Source organism: Lagopus muta, chromosome 20 (genome assembly GCF_023343835.1).
Source record: "Lagopus muta isolate bLagMut1 chromosome 20, bLagMut1 primary, whole genome shotgun sequence".
Classification (NCBI taxonomy): domain Eukaryota; kingdom Metazoa; phylum Chordata; class Aves; order Galliformes; family Phasianidae; genus Lagopus; species Lagopus muta.
The window spans coordinates 1,149,337-1,166,674 of record NC_064452.1 but is presented as its reverse complement, the minus strand read 5'-3'; the positions used below and the strand labels follow the sequence as shown (position 1 = coordinate 1,166,674).

The 17,338-nt window shown below is 48.6% G+C and overlaps 1 protein-coding gene across 14 annotated transcripts in view; it reads right to left on the bottom strand.

The window, feature by feature from the left end:
* Positions 1–9,725: 9,725 nt before the first annotated feature.
* Positions 9,726–17,338, bottom strand: part of MSI2 (musashi RNA binding protein 2) — a 184,098-nt gene continuing 176,485 nt past the window's right edge. For 2 of the 14 annotated variants that reach the window (XM_048967175.1, XM_048967178.1), the window contains 3 exons: positions 13,779–13,987; positions 11,994–12,071; positions 9,729–10,333 (listed from right to left, as the gene is read on the bottom strand). In XM_048967175.1, the coding sequence (XP_048823132.1) occupies positions 12,030–12,071; positions 13,779–13,987 (251 nt within the window). In that variant the 3' untranslated portion in view covers positions 9,729–10,333; positions 11,994–12,029. Of the gene's footprint in view, positions 10,334–11,993; positions 12,072–13,778; positions 13,988–17,338 lie in introns of those variants that run through there. The other 12 variants (XM_048967182.1, XM_048967167.1, XM_048967172.1 and 9 more) reach the window with 9 other exon arrangements.

The window sequence follows — 17,338 nt, the reverse complement described above, 5'->3', positions numbered from 1 at the left end:
AAAGCATCTCTATACAAAAATGTCTGCCATTCCTTCCCCATCACTTCCCTTGGGCAAACAAACCCCCTCCAGCATTGGTGGCCGCTGCCTGTGTCTCTCTGGGTCACCGAGGCAGCACGTGGGAGCTGAGTGAGCCCTCGGGTGCTGCAGGTGTGTGCTGTGTGGTTTGTGCAGCAGCAGGAGGGAGTGGGAGCTGCAGGAGGAAAGTAGGGCAGCAGCACGGTGTGTCGGTGCAGCGGGATGGCCGGGCAGCAGCCGTGCAGCTGTGGCACTTTGTCAGTGTCAGGCGGTGACAAACGACACCGGAGAAAGTCACAGGGCTGCGGTGCTTCTGCAGCTGTGACACCTCTGGAAACAAGGCAGGTATTGGTGCTGCGCCTCAGGTCTGGAGTCGGCCTTAATTAATCACGGGAACAAGGTCTGTCCTTGCTGCTGCTGCTCTCCTTCCTTGGTGGGGACGAGGAGTGCGGTGCAGGCAGTGCTGGGTGGGGAGCATGGTTGCCTTTGTGTCAGGGCAGTCGGGGGGAAGCTGGTTATTGCTGTAGTGGTACTTATGGTTGTACCAATTCATTGCTCTGAAATGCAAACAGGAGCAGTGTGTTCATAACCCAACCTCGAGGGGGGAAGGAAACCCTCACCACTGTTACGGGGAGAAACCACTTCTCCACCTCCCCTTATCTGGTTGTTCTGCGAAGGCTTTGCTCAATTTTGTGTAATTAAAAAGCTTGAAAGCAGCTTGTTTCCTATATGGAGGAGAAGCACAGCGTATGGTACTGGCAGAGCTGTTCATACATATGAATGTTTTTATATTTACTAAAATGAAGTCAAGGTGTGACACTTGAAACTGTGGCTGTTGTGGTGAGGGCCCAGCAGTGCCAGGGCCATGTGCTCGAAGCACGCTGCAGCTCCATGCCCTAACCAGAGCCAGGCTGTGCCTCTCTGTGCCTTCTTAATCTCACTCAGTTCACTGCTTACTCCATATGACTGAAACAGAACAGAAGTAGGACGTGGTGTGCTCTGCGAAGCTGCAGTGGTGGAAATAATTTCAGTGACAGTGTTATTAATGAATGTTAGAAGCAGGGAATGGCCACCAGGCTCACGTACCTGGTGCTCACACAGGCTGCACTCAGCTGTGTCCATCTGCTGCCTGCACCCTCACTGCTATCGCCTGCCTGAGAGCTTGGTGCCGCTTTAGAGAACTGTGGAATTGTTCAGGTTGGAAAAGACTTCCAAGGTCCCCAACCCATCCCTCAGTGCCGCATCCCCACAGATCTGGAATGCCTCCGGGGATGGGACCCCTTCATTCCAATTCCAATTGGGTAATTCCAATCCCTGACTGCTCTTTCCTGTTCTCCACTTACCCCTTCCTGGCATGGCCTCACGCTGTGCCCCTGGCCATGCACATCCCACCCCCGGGGCACTGCTGCAGTGTGTGGGCACACAGTGCTGGTCTGAGGGAAATGCAAATCCAGGGCAATCACCTGGAGCAGCAGCAAAGCAGGAGGTGATGAAACCCAATCAGTTAATAACACTTCATGGCAGCAAAAGATTTGCAGATTATCTTTGTTTGTTTTTCCTGTCCTTGTCTTAACTATTCCTCTGGAGTTCTCCAGGAAGAAATCTTGTGCCCGTGAACCCAAAGGTTTCCAGGCCCTCGATGCCAGCTGGGTCTTGGCATGATGGTGATGGGTCAGTGGTTGGACTCACTGATCTCAGTGGTCATCTTTAATGACTGTAGGACGCTGGGCACTGCGGTGCTGCACGTGGCAGTGAGGGACGGTGGCAGGTTCCTGAGCTGGCATGGAAATGATATAATTGCACTTTGCAAGCAGTAACTGCATAATTTTAGTTGCTCAGCGTGTTGCTTCTCAAGACATCTTTCCCCTTTCTGCGCTAATTTGCATTGCACGGCAGGGTTCGTCGTGTGGAGCCAACATTGCTGCTGGGTGCAGGTCCTTGGCTGGGCTCGGGGGTCAGCTCAGATCCTGCGTGCGCCCTTGGGAGGTGCGTGGCACTGAGGGGGCTTCTGCCACACGCCCCTGAAAGCTGGAGCCCTGCGTTGTTGGGCTGTGGAGAGCTGTCCCTGGGGGGGGCAGCTGCAGCCCCGGCCCCGCGGTGCTCAGCAGGCTGTGCCGGCCGCTCGGCGGGCGCTGAGCTGCAGCCAGAACTGATCTCACTTAAGGCTTTGCAAAGCCGCGGATAATGCACTGCGAGAGTGAACAACTGGGATGAAAAATAATTGCACTCCTATTTTTCTCCAGCTTTTCTTATCAATGACTTTATCACCTCTGGTTTTATTTTACACCTTATTTAGACTTTACTGTAATCCCAGCTATTTCACCATTGACACCTCCTTAATACCTTGTCTAACACCTCTGACACCTCTGGCTAATGCCCAGGCCCTTCTGCAGCACCGAGCAGCTCCAAAAGCAACAGAAAAGAGCTGAAATGGAGAGAGAAAAATTATTTACTGCTCCCTCTCTGTGAATAATGGGCTGTGAGGAGGGAGGGCGGGGGGTGAGCCCCCCCAGCCACTGAACTCACCCCACATCGGTCTGTAAGGGGCACTCGGGGCTGCTGGGAGATGTGCAGCAAGTGTTAGGCAGAGAGAAGAGGCAAGGATTTATTGTTGGAGAGAAGGTGCAAACGGTAAAGGCTTGGTGAGTTGAAGCAAATTAATTCCCCTCACTTAGGCACCCTGTGCTGAGCCCAGCTCTATGCACAGCCTTGGCCTCGCGCTCCCTGCAGGAGCCAGCCCTTGTGCGCTGCCAGTTGTCCACGTGCCACCTCCCGCTGCCCACGTCCCATCACCCAGAGGTAACAGCGCTGTTTCTCCCCCCTAATCTTGGAACCTAAAGGCTATTGCTACATTACCTAGATTTAACTACTCATTACACAAACTGTATCTCTAAAGTGAGGGATATGGCAGCTTTATTATAAGTTTATTTCATGCTAATTCAAGCAAATAAATTTGCTCCAGCTGTGGAGCAAAGGAGATTAATAACCTCGAAGATCACTCTGCTGCTTTGATGAGTTTCTTGAACAGAGTAGAGTACATTGAGGAAGAGCAACTAGATTAGTCCAAAAACCCCTTTAATTATTAGTGACACTGTGCAAACTGCTTCATACGAGTGGAATACCAACTACTTAACTCCTGACCTTATTATTCAAATAAACACTTCTCATTATAGCAACATGACTTGCTCGTCAACACCTCCCATCAGCTGCCTGGTGTTGGGTCTGAATGTCCCTGCTGTGTCAGCAGGGAGCATACGGCCCTTGTTAGGAGCACAATGGCCTTAAGGGTGCTGGCGCTCAGGGGGGCGATGGGTGCAGGCAGTGCTGTGTGCTGGATGGAGGGCTGCGCTTCACTGGGATGGGCTGAGCGTTCCTGTTCTTACCCTGCCTTCCTTGGAGGTGGTCTGGCAGTGCGTCACCCTTAGCTGCTGTCCTCCACCCCGGTGCATGGAGCGGTGCCTCCGGCCGCGTGGAGCCAATCCTGAGTGCGATGGGTGCTGCTCTGCTGCTCTGGGACCCGGCCCTGCCCTTGGTGCCTCGCTGCCATAAGGCAGCCCTTCTGTTCTATGTAGAGCAAGCAGAAATGATGTGTTAAATACAGCCCGGGCTGCAGCTCTGAATCAAATCAATTCTTTTTTGATTCCCTGAGCTTTTGAATGTTCAGCCCTGCTGAAGAATTGTTAGCAGAAGAATGGGGCTGAAGGAGCAATCCTTGCGTATCGCTATTGACTCAATTATTTTGCCTCTTGATTTTCTATGAAGCGGCCGCAATGCCGTGCCGATATGCTGATTGCTAATGGCTCAGCATTGTTAGTGCTGGCTCCCAGCGGAATGCCTTCATCTCTGCGCTCCCCAAGGGCGGCATCTGGGACCGCGTTTTATTGTGAGTGATGCAAACTGCGGCACACAGAGGGATGTGTGGAGGGGCAGAGATGGGCGCTGTGCTGCTGACCTTCCTCTGCTCGAGATTCCCGGTGCTGCTGTGCACAGGTCGATGTGGCAGAAGGAGGAGAGGGTGCACTTGCGGTGTCACCGTCATCACTACTGGCAGTGCTGGAGTCCGAGAGCCCCTGCTTTACTGGGACCAAGCCGGGGGTCCAAGTTAGTGGGGCTGCAGGGGACAGAACAGGGCAGCCACAGCCCCATCCGGATTTGCTCTTTTGTGACAAAAGAGGTATTTCCCACCTGTAGAAGGTGCTGAGATAATGGAAACAAGTGCTTTGGATCTCTGGATAAAAAGGGCAGAGGAGGAACAAAACACTGCCTGGCTTTGATGATGCAAAGCCCTGTGCAAGTCCTGTGTGTTTCTATTAGTGGCTCAAACGCACCCCAGGCAAAAGACAAAAAGACAGAGACAGATACATGCTTTCTCGTGCCTGCTATTCTTGCTGGTGTTTACATTGTGTATCAGGAGCCTCTGCGTTTGGGAGAGGAGGATTGGAATGGGACTGGGACCCATGGAACAGTGTCAGGCCTTGAGCACTGCCCCCTGTGCATGGGGACACCTGGGACAGCTGGGGAGGGAGCCAGGAGCTCCGGGGGAAGAGCAGCTTTCTATTTCAGTAACACTCGAAAACACCTTCGGTGCATCGCTGTCAGGGGAGGGAAGAAAAAGCCCAAAATCAATATGAAATGATGATTTCAATTGGAGCCATTTTCAAAGCTGTCAGGAGCTGCGAGTGAAGTGCAGTAACTGGAAAGGAAAAACACTTATTCAGACTCCTTTTGGAAAACAGAGCCCTCCCCATGCTGCTCCTGAGCAGAGCAGTTCTCCAGTCCCATCCGGTGCTGCTCTGCTCCCAGGGATGGGGCTGTGGGAGCTGGGGCAGCTGTGGCACCGCTGCACAGCAGATCTGGGGGGATCTGAGCCACCCTTCGTGTGATGCCTCAAGTGCTGGCTCTGTAATGCCATCTCCCCACAGCTGGCTCAGGGCGGGGGTCGCTTGGTTAATGCACGTCTCCATCTTCATTGCCTTTTTAACTCGTTTTTAATCAGTAATTATTATTGAGCAGGAGCAACACGCAGGCTTCTCTCACCCGCTCCCCAGGCGAGTGCCAGCCAATATGTCACAGCAATTAGTGCCTGGTGGCAATGGGACACGGGATGGCCACTGCCACCCTCCCACTCTGGCTCCTGGATGTTGGATCCTCCATTTACCAGCTCAGGTCCAACCCCAGCACACTTGCAATTAACTGCTCATGTCTTATGGTATGTAATGCGGCTGAATGTGGGATGCTGGGGGGATCTGGGGCTTTGTCCATGGACGCACAGTCACAGCCCTCCTGGGGCACTGCTGTTGTGTGCCCAGATGCCCTGCGGAACAAATGGGCTTTAAAACTGCCCCATTGTGTTATTCCTTATTAATAACGGGGCGGCCCTTGTAAATAGCCATGAAGGGAAGTGCTTAAGCTCATAATTAATAAGTGCTGGATTGGCTTCTGCTGCTGAGCCGCAGCCTGCAGGGAGCGGCGGTGGCGGGGATCCCAAATCCAGGATCCCATCCCCAGGGGGTTCCAGCTCCAGGGTCTCAACTCGAGGATCCCATCTTTGGGGAGTCCCAGCTCCAGGTCCCTGTGGCCGGGCAGTGGAGGATGGGGGCACTGAGAGCTCAGAGCACAACTGACTTACAGACCCTGCACTGAGGCTCAGCAATAAACGCTTTATGCCAGGAGTAGAGGGACGCAAATCATGTTTATGTCCCTTGTTCTCTTTATCGGGACACTGATTTGACAGAGAAGGGAAAATTTCGCTTATTTTACAACTCTGCTTTTAGCTGCAAATTGATTTCAATAGCTGGGAGGTGAACACAAAATCTTATTTTGTCGTTGGTGTAGAAATGTACATTTTGACACAGACCCTGTTGTGTAGAAGGAGCGGAGCTCTGGGCATCACCCCCCCCCCACCCACCCTGCACTCATCATTCAGAGATGTTTGCTGAACGATGGGTGATGTGGCTGCTCTCCCCCCCACCCCACACACTGCAGCCTCCTCCCCCCCTTCACTCCCAGCCCAGATCCGAGCGCTCCCTGCCCCCACTGCCAGCCCCAAACGACAGGGACAAGGAGATCTGTTCAAAACAGTTTATTGTATTTTTTTTGTCAGACAAACACATTGATTTCTGGACCACAGTAGAGGATGGAAACCTTTCACAAACTTATTTATTTGAAAATACAAATATAAAATTATACTTTCCACATCTGTGATGTGAGAGACCCCCATCCACATAGTATTTTACAACAGGGCTTCAGAAAGCCATACACAGAGACCTGAAAGATGCTTGATATATATAGATACATATATATATGTATATATATAAAAAAAAAGTCACTACCAAAGTTCTCATCAGTTCATACTAAAGTATAAAAGGAAGGGCTAGGCTCGCCACTGTGCCATAGTATATTTAGGTACATTTATGACCACCTGAAACGCTTCGACTCGCACTCTAGCACTGATGGAGTTCGGACCTCGCACGACAGAACGACGCAGCTTTGCTCCCCGCTGCAGTGACACACAGAGCGGCGGCCCCGCAGCGCTGCCTGCAGCCGCCCGGCTCGGCGGAGCTGCACCGCGGCGCACCTTGACTCTCTCAAACTACTTATTTTTTTTATTATTATTTTTTTTTGGTAATTTTATTACAGTATTAAAGTATTGCTTAGCTTACAGAATCTCCTCACGTAGTGTTCACACACAGAAATGGGTTCGACTTCGATTCTGTACGTATGAAACTCTACAGTGTACGCGCAGACCCCGGGCCCGCGGTGTGTCTTCGATGCATCCCGTCTTTACACTGATCGACCCTCAGTTTTCTGTCGGAACTATTTTGCTTAAAAAACAAACCAAAACAAACACTAAAAAAAAACAACAAACAGAATTCAAAAAATTCCACCCGAGAGACATTTCCATAGCGTAAAAGACAGCTACGAGTTAGTGTTCTGTTTGTGTTTGTAAACAGTTTCGTATGCAATATCATACGTAACCATGGCTGGCCTTCAGAGAAATGGAGGAAACGCTATTGCTTTATTCGGGGTTAGGCTGCGCTGAGCGGCAGAGCGCAACGCGGCGGTGGTGCAGCACGAGCCCTCATTCGCACCCACGATGGAAACAGCGTCGGAGGATTCGGAGCAGGGAGGGGGAAAAGAAACGCGAACACCTTTCAGGTCATACCAACAGCTACCCAATGGTTGACTACTCTAGCGAGATGTGTGACATTCACCAGCTGAATGAACGCTGCTGTACAATGGGAAAAGAAAATACAGCAAGAGAGCCATGCTACCTTAAAGTCCAAGCTACAAATTCAACTTAGAATGAACACCGATGAGTGTAAGAAACGAAAAAAGGGACAGATCAGGCTTCGCTGTAAGTGAGCCCATCGCAAACGACTTCTTATGTTTTAGTGGGGAGGGGAACTGAACTGCTGGGGTTCTGCAGCTCCTGCTGCGCTCAGCCCCGGCCCACGGCTGCTCTGTGGGAGCTGGGGGCAGGCGGCCGCCAGGCGCTGCGCTGCACTGGAAGCGAGGCGTGCTGAGCTGCTGTGCCAGCAAGGGCACAGAACCCCGGGTGAGGGAAGGAGGGAACAGAGCCCCTTGGGAATGGACTCCGAGGTGAGCGGGGACTAACGGAGCCTCAGCATGGGGAGCCACATCGAGACGTACCGGGTTCCAAGACATTTGTGCTATGGGCCACTGGGACTTCTCAAAAGGTATATAAACATCTAAAACATATTCACACAGATTAGCAATTTCTTCTGAGCATTCTTAAAAAAATATGTTTTTTTTTTCTCTTAGTAAAATCGTTTTAATATACCGTGCCTCCCTCTTTTAAAAAATAAATTAAAAAAATCCAGTTTTGCATATCTAGCGTTAGCATTTAAGGTAGTATGGCACATCCCCTCTCAAAGGGTGGGGATCTACAAAATGCCGTAAGAGTTTGCCAGCATTTTTAACATCGTGAGACCTTTGGTTAGTTGAAACCGCATCAGATCAGCAAAGGAAAAGAACAACAACAACAAAAAGAAAAACAATAGAAGAGGAAAGGAAGGAAAAGAAAGCAAACGAGGAAAACCTTCCCAAAATTATTAGCAAGTTTTTTTTTTTTCTTAAATAAGAGAAAGTTCTATCCTTACTGGTCCTAAATCTGAATAACTACATCTAAATTTTTAACCTTAATTACGATACACCTACCAATATGTACTAGAAGAGGAAGAGAGGAGGGGAAGATTCACTACACTAGCATCAGGACAGCACTCTTACAAGATAGCCATTTTATACACTATTAACATACAACAATGATCAACAAAGAATATTCTATGAGGTGACAGGGAATGGAGAGGAAAACCAACCGGTAGTACAGTACATCATCAACATTGACAAAATAGCCATAAAAAATCCCCTGACTGTACACTGAACCTCAGGGAATTTGGTTTGTTGCTTTTTTTTTTTTTTTTCATTTTTTTTTTTAAAGAATGGTTTCGTTTATGTATCACTTGATCAAGTCTCAATATTTAAAAAGCGTCCAGCATCTTGCTTAAACCTGGTTGTTCGGAAATAAGAAAGAAAACCAACCGAAAACATTACACAAAAAAGCATGATTCTGTTCTCAAAAATAAGGAAAAACCCAAGGTTTTCTCCTTCTGGTTCGCAGTACGGTGCCTCACTTCCATTGCAGATGCCTTCTCTACCTTGTCTACTGAACGGCTACGTTATTCTACTCGTTAGTAAAATTTACAAAAATAGGAGTGCAGCAGCTCTTTTAACAAATGTCGCATTCAGTGTCTTATACTGGCTGTACCTAAAGTACCAAATTTATAAACGTAACAATTTAAAAAAATATTAATAAAACTCGTCAATATTACGTTAAAAAAAGAAGAAATATATCCACACTACAGTATGTTCTTAATGCCACCTACCGTGTTGTACTTCTAGTTGCTGTTGCAGGCCTATTTACCAATATTAAAAAAATTAAATTAAAAAATATCCTTCATAAGTTTCCTCCCCCAACAGAGGACCATATATATAACAGCCAAATATTAAACATGTGCAAATAGGAAACTGTCAGTTTTTCCCCTACCAGTCACAGTGCAATGATGTTTTATACTTTTATTTTTTTTTTCTTTTTTTTTTTTTAAATTCTGTTTACAACTACAATAAATTAAAATCTTCCGTTGCTTCTAGGGTGAAACTTGTAGCACTGAGGTATTCCCAAAAAAAAAAAAAAAAAAAAAAAAAAAAAAAAAAACCAGACAAACCAAAGTCGCTTTCCTAATTTGTTAATAACACAGAAAGTGATGGATAACAAAGGTACCCATGCGAGCTCTGCGCCGCTCCGCCTGCGCTGGGAGCAGCAACGCGGAGCAGCTGTGTGCTTCGAACCTTAAATGCGATAAATAGGAAAACCGGAGCTTCTTTTTCAGTCTTGGGAAAAGCAGTTTTTAAATTAAAAAGACAACGAGGCCGTCACGGGGAAGCTGCGCACGTATGAGCAACAGGCAGAGCGCGGGGCGCAGCGCCAACCTCGAGGCCACACCTGCGCTGTGTCTTCTGTTTTAATAGAGAAACTGCCTTAGACTGACTCCATCACAAAAATAGTTTGTATTTCTCTTTCTGAATAGTTTATATGTACGTAATGGAATCGTATTTACAGTGTTTGGTTGTGTTTCTTTTTTTTTTTTTTTTTTTTTTTTTTTGTTTCTTTTTTTTTTTTCAGAATTCACGATTTCAAAAAACCTTATATCACCTCTTTCAACAAAAAAAAAGCACTTATAGAAAAAGGACGCCCAAAAGTCTGTCGTCCCTGCCTTATTGCCGAAAATAGAACCGGGTGAACGAAGACGGCACAAACAAAAGGAGGGGGGACGACCCGCGTGCTCCACAGCCCCACGTCCTGCAATGACAGCAACTACAGAGACTGGGGGACACGGGGGGGGAAACAAAAGAAAACCTTAATATAAACAGCTAGGCTATGGTTAGGCTCCTACGAGATACACAAAGAATTAGGTCTACGTGGCTACGAGACTATGTCAAAACGCTACCAAAAAATGTGGGTCGAGTAGGTTTAAAAAGGGGGGGAAACCCTTTGAGAAAATAAAACGAACAAGAAATGGATTTTATATACATACTTTTAAAAGCTGTTGTTTTTATAGTACAGCAGATTCATGAGATGATGAGAGAGATTTTTTTAAACAGCCCAAGTCCGTCGAGTGCCACCTCCAGTTCGTTTGCTGTTGGTGAAGATGTAGTGCTGAAGTCTGACGATGTCACCTCACCGTGGGACCGCTCAGAAACTTCGCCCCGTTTTGCCCGGACATCCAGAGAGACTCTGCGAGGAGAGGAGCACACAGGACAGGGGAAGGGTCAGCTGGGGCTGTGCAGGCAGACCGCGCTTCAGGGACATGAGGTGGCCAGCTTTTCCCCAAGGGGACAACGTCCTCCTGGGCGCTCTGCCGCACTCCGGGGCTACGTTCTAAGGGGAGGCGCAACGCCTGGCGCTGCGGCTGCTGCCCGCATTGAACGCTGTGTGCAGCCAGCAGGGCCATGAGCAGCGGGGGCTGCAGGCGGCCCTGGGCCACCCCGACTGCCCCAAGCGCTGCACGGCGCGAGGGATGCGCGCCCCGGGATCTTCAGACCTGGCGGCCCTGGAAGAGTTAATAGCAAGGCTCATTTCCTCCTCTCTAAATCTATTTTCATTAGTAACGAGCAACAGTAAAAGCACTCTCTGTTTTTAAGTCATTAATGGCTTGAGTTTTAATACTGGCCGGTAAATGATGGTTATAGTTTGATGTGCTGTGGTAAGTGTAAAATGATTACAATATATTAATCTGATGAGCACTGCCCTCACTGCAGCGTTATTAGTTTGAATTACGATGTTCTGCTCAAACCTCCCACGTGCTCAGGCTGGCGGCCCACAGAACACGATGGATCTGACAAATCAGCCCGAGAACACACAGGATACGTGCAGCCACTAACAGGGATTGAAGCAGGAGCGCATGGGCACCTCTTTCCTTTCCCACAACATAGCACGTGGTGGACCAAATCCGTCCAAAGACTTTCAGATAATCTTGTATATATAGGGAGATGAAGAATAAATAGCAACCCCCTTTTTTTTTGCCAGTAGCTACCTATACGTTTATCTTTACACAGCTTAAAGCCCCTGCGTGTGTTCCACAGGTCCCATCCCCAGCCTGCCTCCAGCCCTGATTGCACACTGAGATAGGGCAGTGCTGGGCTAAAGGCTAAGGAAGAAATGAAAGATGTCACATCGCATCTGTCTGCCTGGATCACGAGCTCTAACGGTGAATCCATGCACTCAGTGCGTACACCTTTCTGTTTCCATTGACTGACTTTCCCAATCTACGCTGCTCTCAGTGTAAGAATATTTGTTTGCTAAGATGGATATGCCAAAGGCCAAAAAATAACAAAAAAATTAAACATTTAATTAACTTGAGCTTAGTTCAAAGGGTAGGAAACTGGCAGCGATCCAAGGACGCATTACTTAGGTAATGTCTTTAATTTAATTTGCTTAGCTTTAATTTTTTTAAGATCTTGATAACTGCTCTGTGGTTACAACGTTATCTTCTAGCTGTGATATCTGGTACAGCCCTTGATTAAGCATGATGGTTTCTCTCTAATGAAGCAGTGGAGCTCATCTGTTTTCAGCTGGGTGCATTCGTAGCCAATCTCTACCCCCGACAACGATGCTGGCACTTGGCTGTTCCCCCAAAGGGCTTTGGGGATCACTGTTTATTTCTGCGGGGTTTTGAAGTCTCCAAATTAGTGTGCTAAGTGCACTGGGCCCGAGCTCCCGATCTGCCTTCCAGTTTCCAACCCAGGAAATTGATTTAAATAAAATGAATCACAGAAAAGAATGATTAAAGGCCAAGGAAAGACAGAATGGAGATTAACAAAAAATTGTTCTCTTAAAGTAAATATAAGGGAAATGGCAGTTTAGCACGAAGTACAAATGGTATATACTGTAATACCTCCAAGTGAGATGGCAACCAACCATGTGTAACGTTTCAATGGTATCCATTTGTAAAAGCCGTTGCAATCAAAGGTCCCTAAAATTGTACAATTGTTAAGTTCATCAGTGTTCTATACATGGGAACAGATGATTATTAATTTTTGGCAAGAAATTATCAAAGGACTTGAAAGACTGTGTTGTCAGCATGAATATGGAATATGCATTTCCAAAAGCTGTTCTGGTCATTAATGACTCCGTGTGCTGAACTCTACAGGGTCCTTTCCAAGACCTTCTTGTTCCCTCAGATACAAAAACAAACTCTGGGTTTTCCCTTTTTTGTTTCTAAACCAGGTTAGTAAATGGAGTGTGTTAAATAAAGATATAGGTAAAAAGGGCTCCTGAGCCTTTGCAGTTACTGGAGTACACCCAGTATGAAGGGTATCCCCTTAACTAAGAGGCTGCCAATCTGAAAATCCAATCCTAACTGGCCTTTGAAGAAGTCTTAGTGCAGACAGATCACGACTGCGTGGCCTTTATCGTGCATCTCACTGCTTGAAAGATTGGGATGTCACCGAGGTTAAACCACCCAAATTTTCCAAAACAAGTAAGTCTTCAGGTGGAAACTGGAAAGGGGGCCTCAGAAGGGGTCAGTCCGAATTGGTGTAGCCTTCTCTCAGCAGAATAATCATACTCTGTGTTCTGTACACAAACTGATCCAAAGAAGCTGCCACGTCCTCTGTGTGGCCATGTGCACAGCAGGACCAGAGCGGACTGCAGAGCATGAGGGCTCTTGTGGAGGCAGCGGCTGCTGTGGCTCTTTGGATGCTGGCTGTTCATGCAGTACAAACAGCACCACTGCAGGAACTTTGTCTGCTCTGTGCTCCTGCTCCCCCAGCTCATCCAACGTGGTCAAAGAACAGAACTGTCATTTTAGTTTGGAAAACCTCAGGGGAGTTCTCTGTACTTTGACATGTTTATTTTATGAGAGGAAAAGATTTCTCAGCATTTTATGGAAAAAGGGAAAACAGTGTAGGTTGCTGGTTTTCTGTTTTGGAGACTGACAGCCACTAAAGCGGTTTAACCACATTCATGCTAACACACACAGGTAAAACAGTGCAATCTGAAAAACAGCATGCAGCTTTGTTAAGCAAATTTCCATCGCCCGTAATTAGTGAGCCTGCAGAACCATGCAGCATGACAGAAATACGTTTCCAATGACTTGACAACACAACAGCAGTGACTTAGTTGTGACCTGCACGTTTTAAGGACTGTTAGCAACCCCCTAAGCTGCCTCAAGGTGCCCCGATGAGGCGGTGCCCGCCTCCCATGCCCACATCCTCTGCTGCACACCGATGCCGGTAGGGCAGGGGCTGGAAGCTCCAAGCCCCCATGGCTCTGTGCCACTGCTGGGACACGGGCAGGCCTGGTGTCCCGGGAACCCTTCTCCTCCTCTGGGTGGGAGGAGAGGCCAGGCACACTGCCTGCAAGCAGCACACCGGCCTCAACGGGCCGTTCCACTGATGGGAAGCCCATCTAGACAAGCAGAAGCTTGTATCTGTTAAATAGGGCCGTTCAAAACACACCACATTGGTGCAGCTAAGGCTCAGACAACTGTTTCCAGTCTGCACTGCAACTCCAGCGGCTCTGGGACAGCAGAGTGCAGGGCTGCGGGAAACCTCAGCACCTGCAGCGGGTTGTGCCCAGCGCTGGAGGCTACAGGAGCCGTGCACAAAGCAGCCCGTCGTTCCGTCATCGAAAAAGACGCCAAACCCCATCGCGTCCCCTCCCGGCTCGCGGTACTCACGGCGATCCCGTGGCTGAAGCCGGAGCCCGGCTGTGGGCTGGCAGCACTTATGTAGTTGCCGACGCCGGAGTCCTGGCTGGCCGTGCCGTACAGGTCTGCGACGGGCCCAGGGCTGTTGGCCCCAGGGAAGCCTCCGGGCCGGGCTGGGTTGGAGCCTGCCGGGGAAGCGGGTGCGCCAAAATTCGGTTGAGCACTGTAGCTATTCAAGACTGGTGTGCAGAGAATAAAGCTGGGTATGAGGCCAGACGCCGGGCATGCACCGTTATCACAAAGCCAAACACCAGAATAAACAGCCTAGGCCCAACTTCTAACACTTAACCAAGGCCATGCGATAGGAGAGCAAGTACTGAATAATAGTCAGCCCGTACTACTACGAAGCTTAGAGCTCCAAAATATATATATGAATATATATAAAAAAAAAAGAACGATCATTCAACACACTACTGCAACCAGAGACTGTAGGTGCTCATTTTTACCAAATTATCACAAAATATAATAGATATTTTTCAACATCTGACTTGATGCTCATGCAGTAGTAACAAGTTCTCTAGGTCTGGGCACGCCGAGACAGCATTCACATCCCATGCAAACTACAAAGGAACTAGTTTGAGACTACACATTGTGGTAATATTGATATTAAAATGTTGACAGCAAGTAACTTCAATTGCATCTAGTAAAATCATTTTGGATCCATTTGATACTTTGGAAAAAAACCTGCCCTTTTAAATTGGTAAGCTGTAGAAACAGCTCAATAGTTAATTTGTTTTTTTAATGGTATGGAATGGAACGGTTTGGGTTTATTTTTTAGGTATGACCAAGGAGAGTATTGTTTTATTTAATTTGCCTTTCTTTAGATTTGGAGATCGAAGACCTACCTTCATCTCCAAAACCACGTTGGGGGGACATCAACCAAAATTAAACAAATAAATAAAGATTCAAAGCAAAAAAAGAATTCCAAAGGGTGTATGGCAACTCACCTCCTAATGTGGAAGTAAATTTTATTTTTTTCCTCCCTTCACTTTTTTTTTTTTTTTTTTTTTTTTTTTGAGACAGAAAAACAATGTAAACAAGAATGATACTGAAGAACAGATTTAGATTTTAAAGCATGTTAGATGATCAGGCTTCTGCCATTCCTCACTGTTGTTCTTGGATGTGAAGTTTATGAGTAAGAGGATTTAATGTGAAAGAAAAGTCTGCGGCAGGGAGAGCGGATGGGGATGGCGCTGGAAGCGGGAGAGTCCTGCAACACGACCTGCCAACACGGCCCTGCTGACACAGCACTGCCAACGGAGCACTGCCTACATGCTGCTGCTGACCTGGCACCGCAGCCTGACTGACCACACTCTCGCAGCTCAGCCCTGGACACCAAAACGGCCCTTAAGGACGCCCTGAACGCAGGCTCTGACCAGCCACAACGACCACACGGCCACAGCATCACCACAACCTCCCTGGAGCTGTGCAACGGGCACCGCTGGCAACTCACATCACCTCTGTGCTCAGCCTGCACCACGACTCCCTCAGCCTCCTCCTCCAACTGCAGCTCCCTGCCTACCTCCGCCGTGCACCTGAAGAGCTTACAGACAGCCTGCAGGTCAACACAGCAGGGTTTATTGGGGACAAACAGCACTGCAGGGCAAGTCCCGCCTGCCCCGCAGGAGCGGCCCACAGCAAGGCTCCCGAGAGGCAAACCGGGCTGCAGGCTGACTGCAAACTGCAGCAGCACACAGCAGTGAGAAATGGGGGCAACGCGCCGTGCTGCTGTGGTTCCATGACCGTTCCCACCGTGCTGACGGCACGCGTTCCTCAACCCGAAGGATTAACCAGTCAAAAACACGGCGACCGTTGGCTCTGCAATGACAGGGAAGTAAATGTTGCAAAGTAAATGGTTTTATGTGGCTGTAAAGTGGTAGCAGGGGAAAGTAAGTAGGTCGTCTAAGCCGGCAAGTTAAAAGTAATAAGGCATGAGAGAGTAAACAGATTATTTTGGAATTCACTGGCAAACAAAGTACCTTTTTTATTATTAAAGATTAAATGTCAAGATAGCATTTGGCCTTCTCACTCGTGAAGAAAAATATCCAGCTGAGATGTTCAAAAGCCCTTTATTACTATAAGCCAGTGCTTTTTTCCTCTCCTTTTCTTCCTTCTGGTTGAACAAAATGGATGTGGGTGTTTCAGCCCCATGCAGCGCTCTGCAGGCAGGCCGTGCTGGCTGGGACATGGGGAACGTTCACAGAATCACAGAATGGCCAGGGTTGGAAGGGACCTCAAGGATCAGGAATCTCCAACCCCCTGCCACATGCAGGGCCACCAACCTCCCCATTTAACACCAGCCCAGGCTGCCCAGGGTCCCATCCAATCTGGCCTTAACGTTCTTTAACACATCCTTCAGAGATGGAGGGTGCCAAAGCACAGAGCATGAGTACAGCTGCAGACAGCCATGGCATGAGGCACAAGGGGTGAGCAGGGCTCTGCGTGGAGCCCACGTGCTGCCCCCAGCCCTGCAGTGCAGCCCTGCACCTTGCACAGCTGCCTTCCTGCAGCATGTGGCTTGCTGGGAAAAAGTGCAAATCACACCAATAAGAAGACATGGTCCCCAAATCACACAGCTCTCATCTAGAGGTGCACGGAGCATTTCATTAAAAATCAAAGTTGGGGTGCAAGGCCATATTAATCTCTGATGCAGCCCACTGATGGCAATGGCATGTCGGGGCTGGCACGAACATGCCTGTAGAATGCCTCAACATTTAATTTTGAGATACAGTGATCAAATATTACACCATTTCAAAATGGCACTGAGCAGAGGTTGGGCTGGCAGTGGGGCACCCAGCAGCAGCTATGTGACACAAAGGCTGCCCTTGCTTTGCACCACAGCAAGTGGGACTCATGCACTGCAGCCAGCCCCAGTGAGATGCATGGAGTAAGGCTGCTGGGGTGCTGTGAGTCGAATGTCCTACGAATGAACACCTCTGTGGCCTCTGCAGCTGCAGGATGAGGAGCTGAGCCAGCCCCTGAACCAAGTGCGAGTGGGGCAGCGGATCAGACACACACACACACACACACACACACACACTGCAGCACCTCTGCATCATTAAGCCACAGTTACTAGTCCATGCACAGACAATAAGAAGATGTACTCAGCCTGTCCCAAACTCTTACTGAAAGCAAGCCAAGCAGCGAGGAGCCAGAAAGAGATGCTCCATCCCCCAAAGCAGCCCAGCCCCAGCCATTTACAGCTCTAAGAAATTCAGGAATACCAGCTTGCATACGTGCGGAAGGAGTTGGCAGCTGTTTATTCAACATCCTTCTGATTGTAGGTATGCAACGTAAGAAAAAGGCAATTTTCTATCTCCTGAGCATCAATTTGGTACTACATCCTGATGATCACAGAAGTGGCTGCAGACAAACGTGTGACACAAAAGCACGCCCTCCGCTCCGCTCGCACAGCTCCGTGGGCGCGGGGTGCCCAGGCAGCACTTTGTGCACCGCCTGCTAACAGCTGTTTGCAGAACTTCACAGAAAGGGTTGGAAGCTTTTACAGAGCTGACACTTTGCTCCAGACC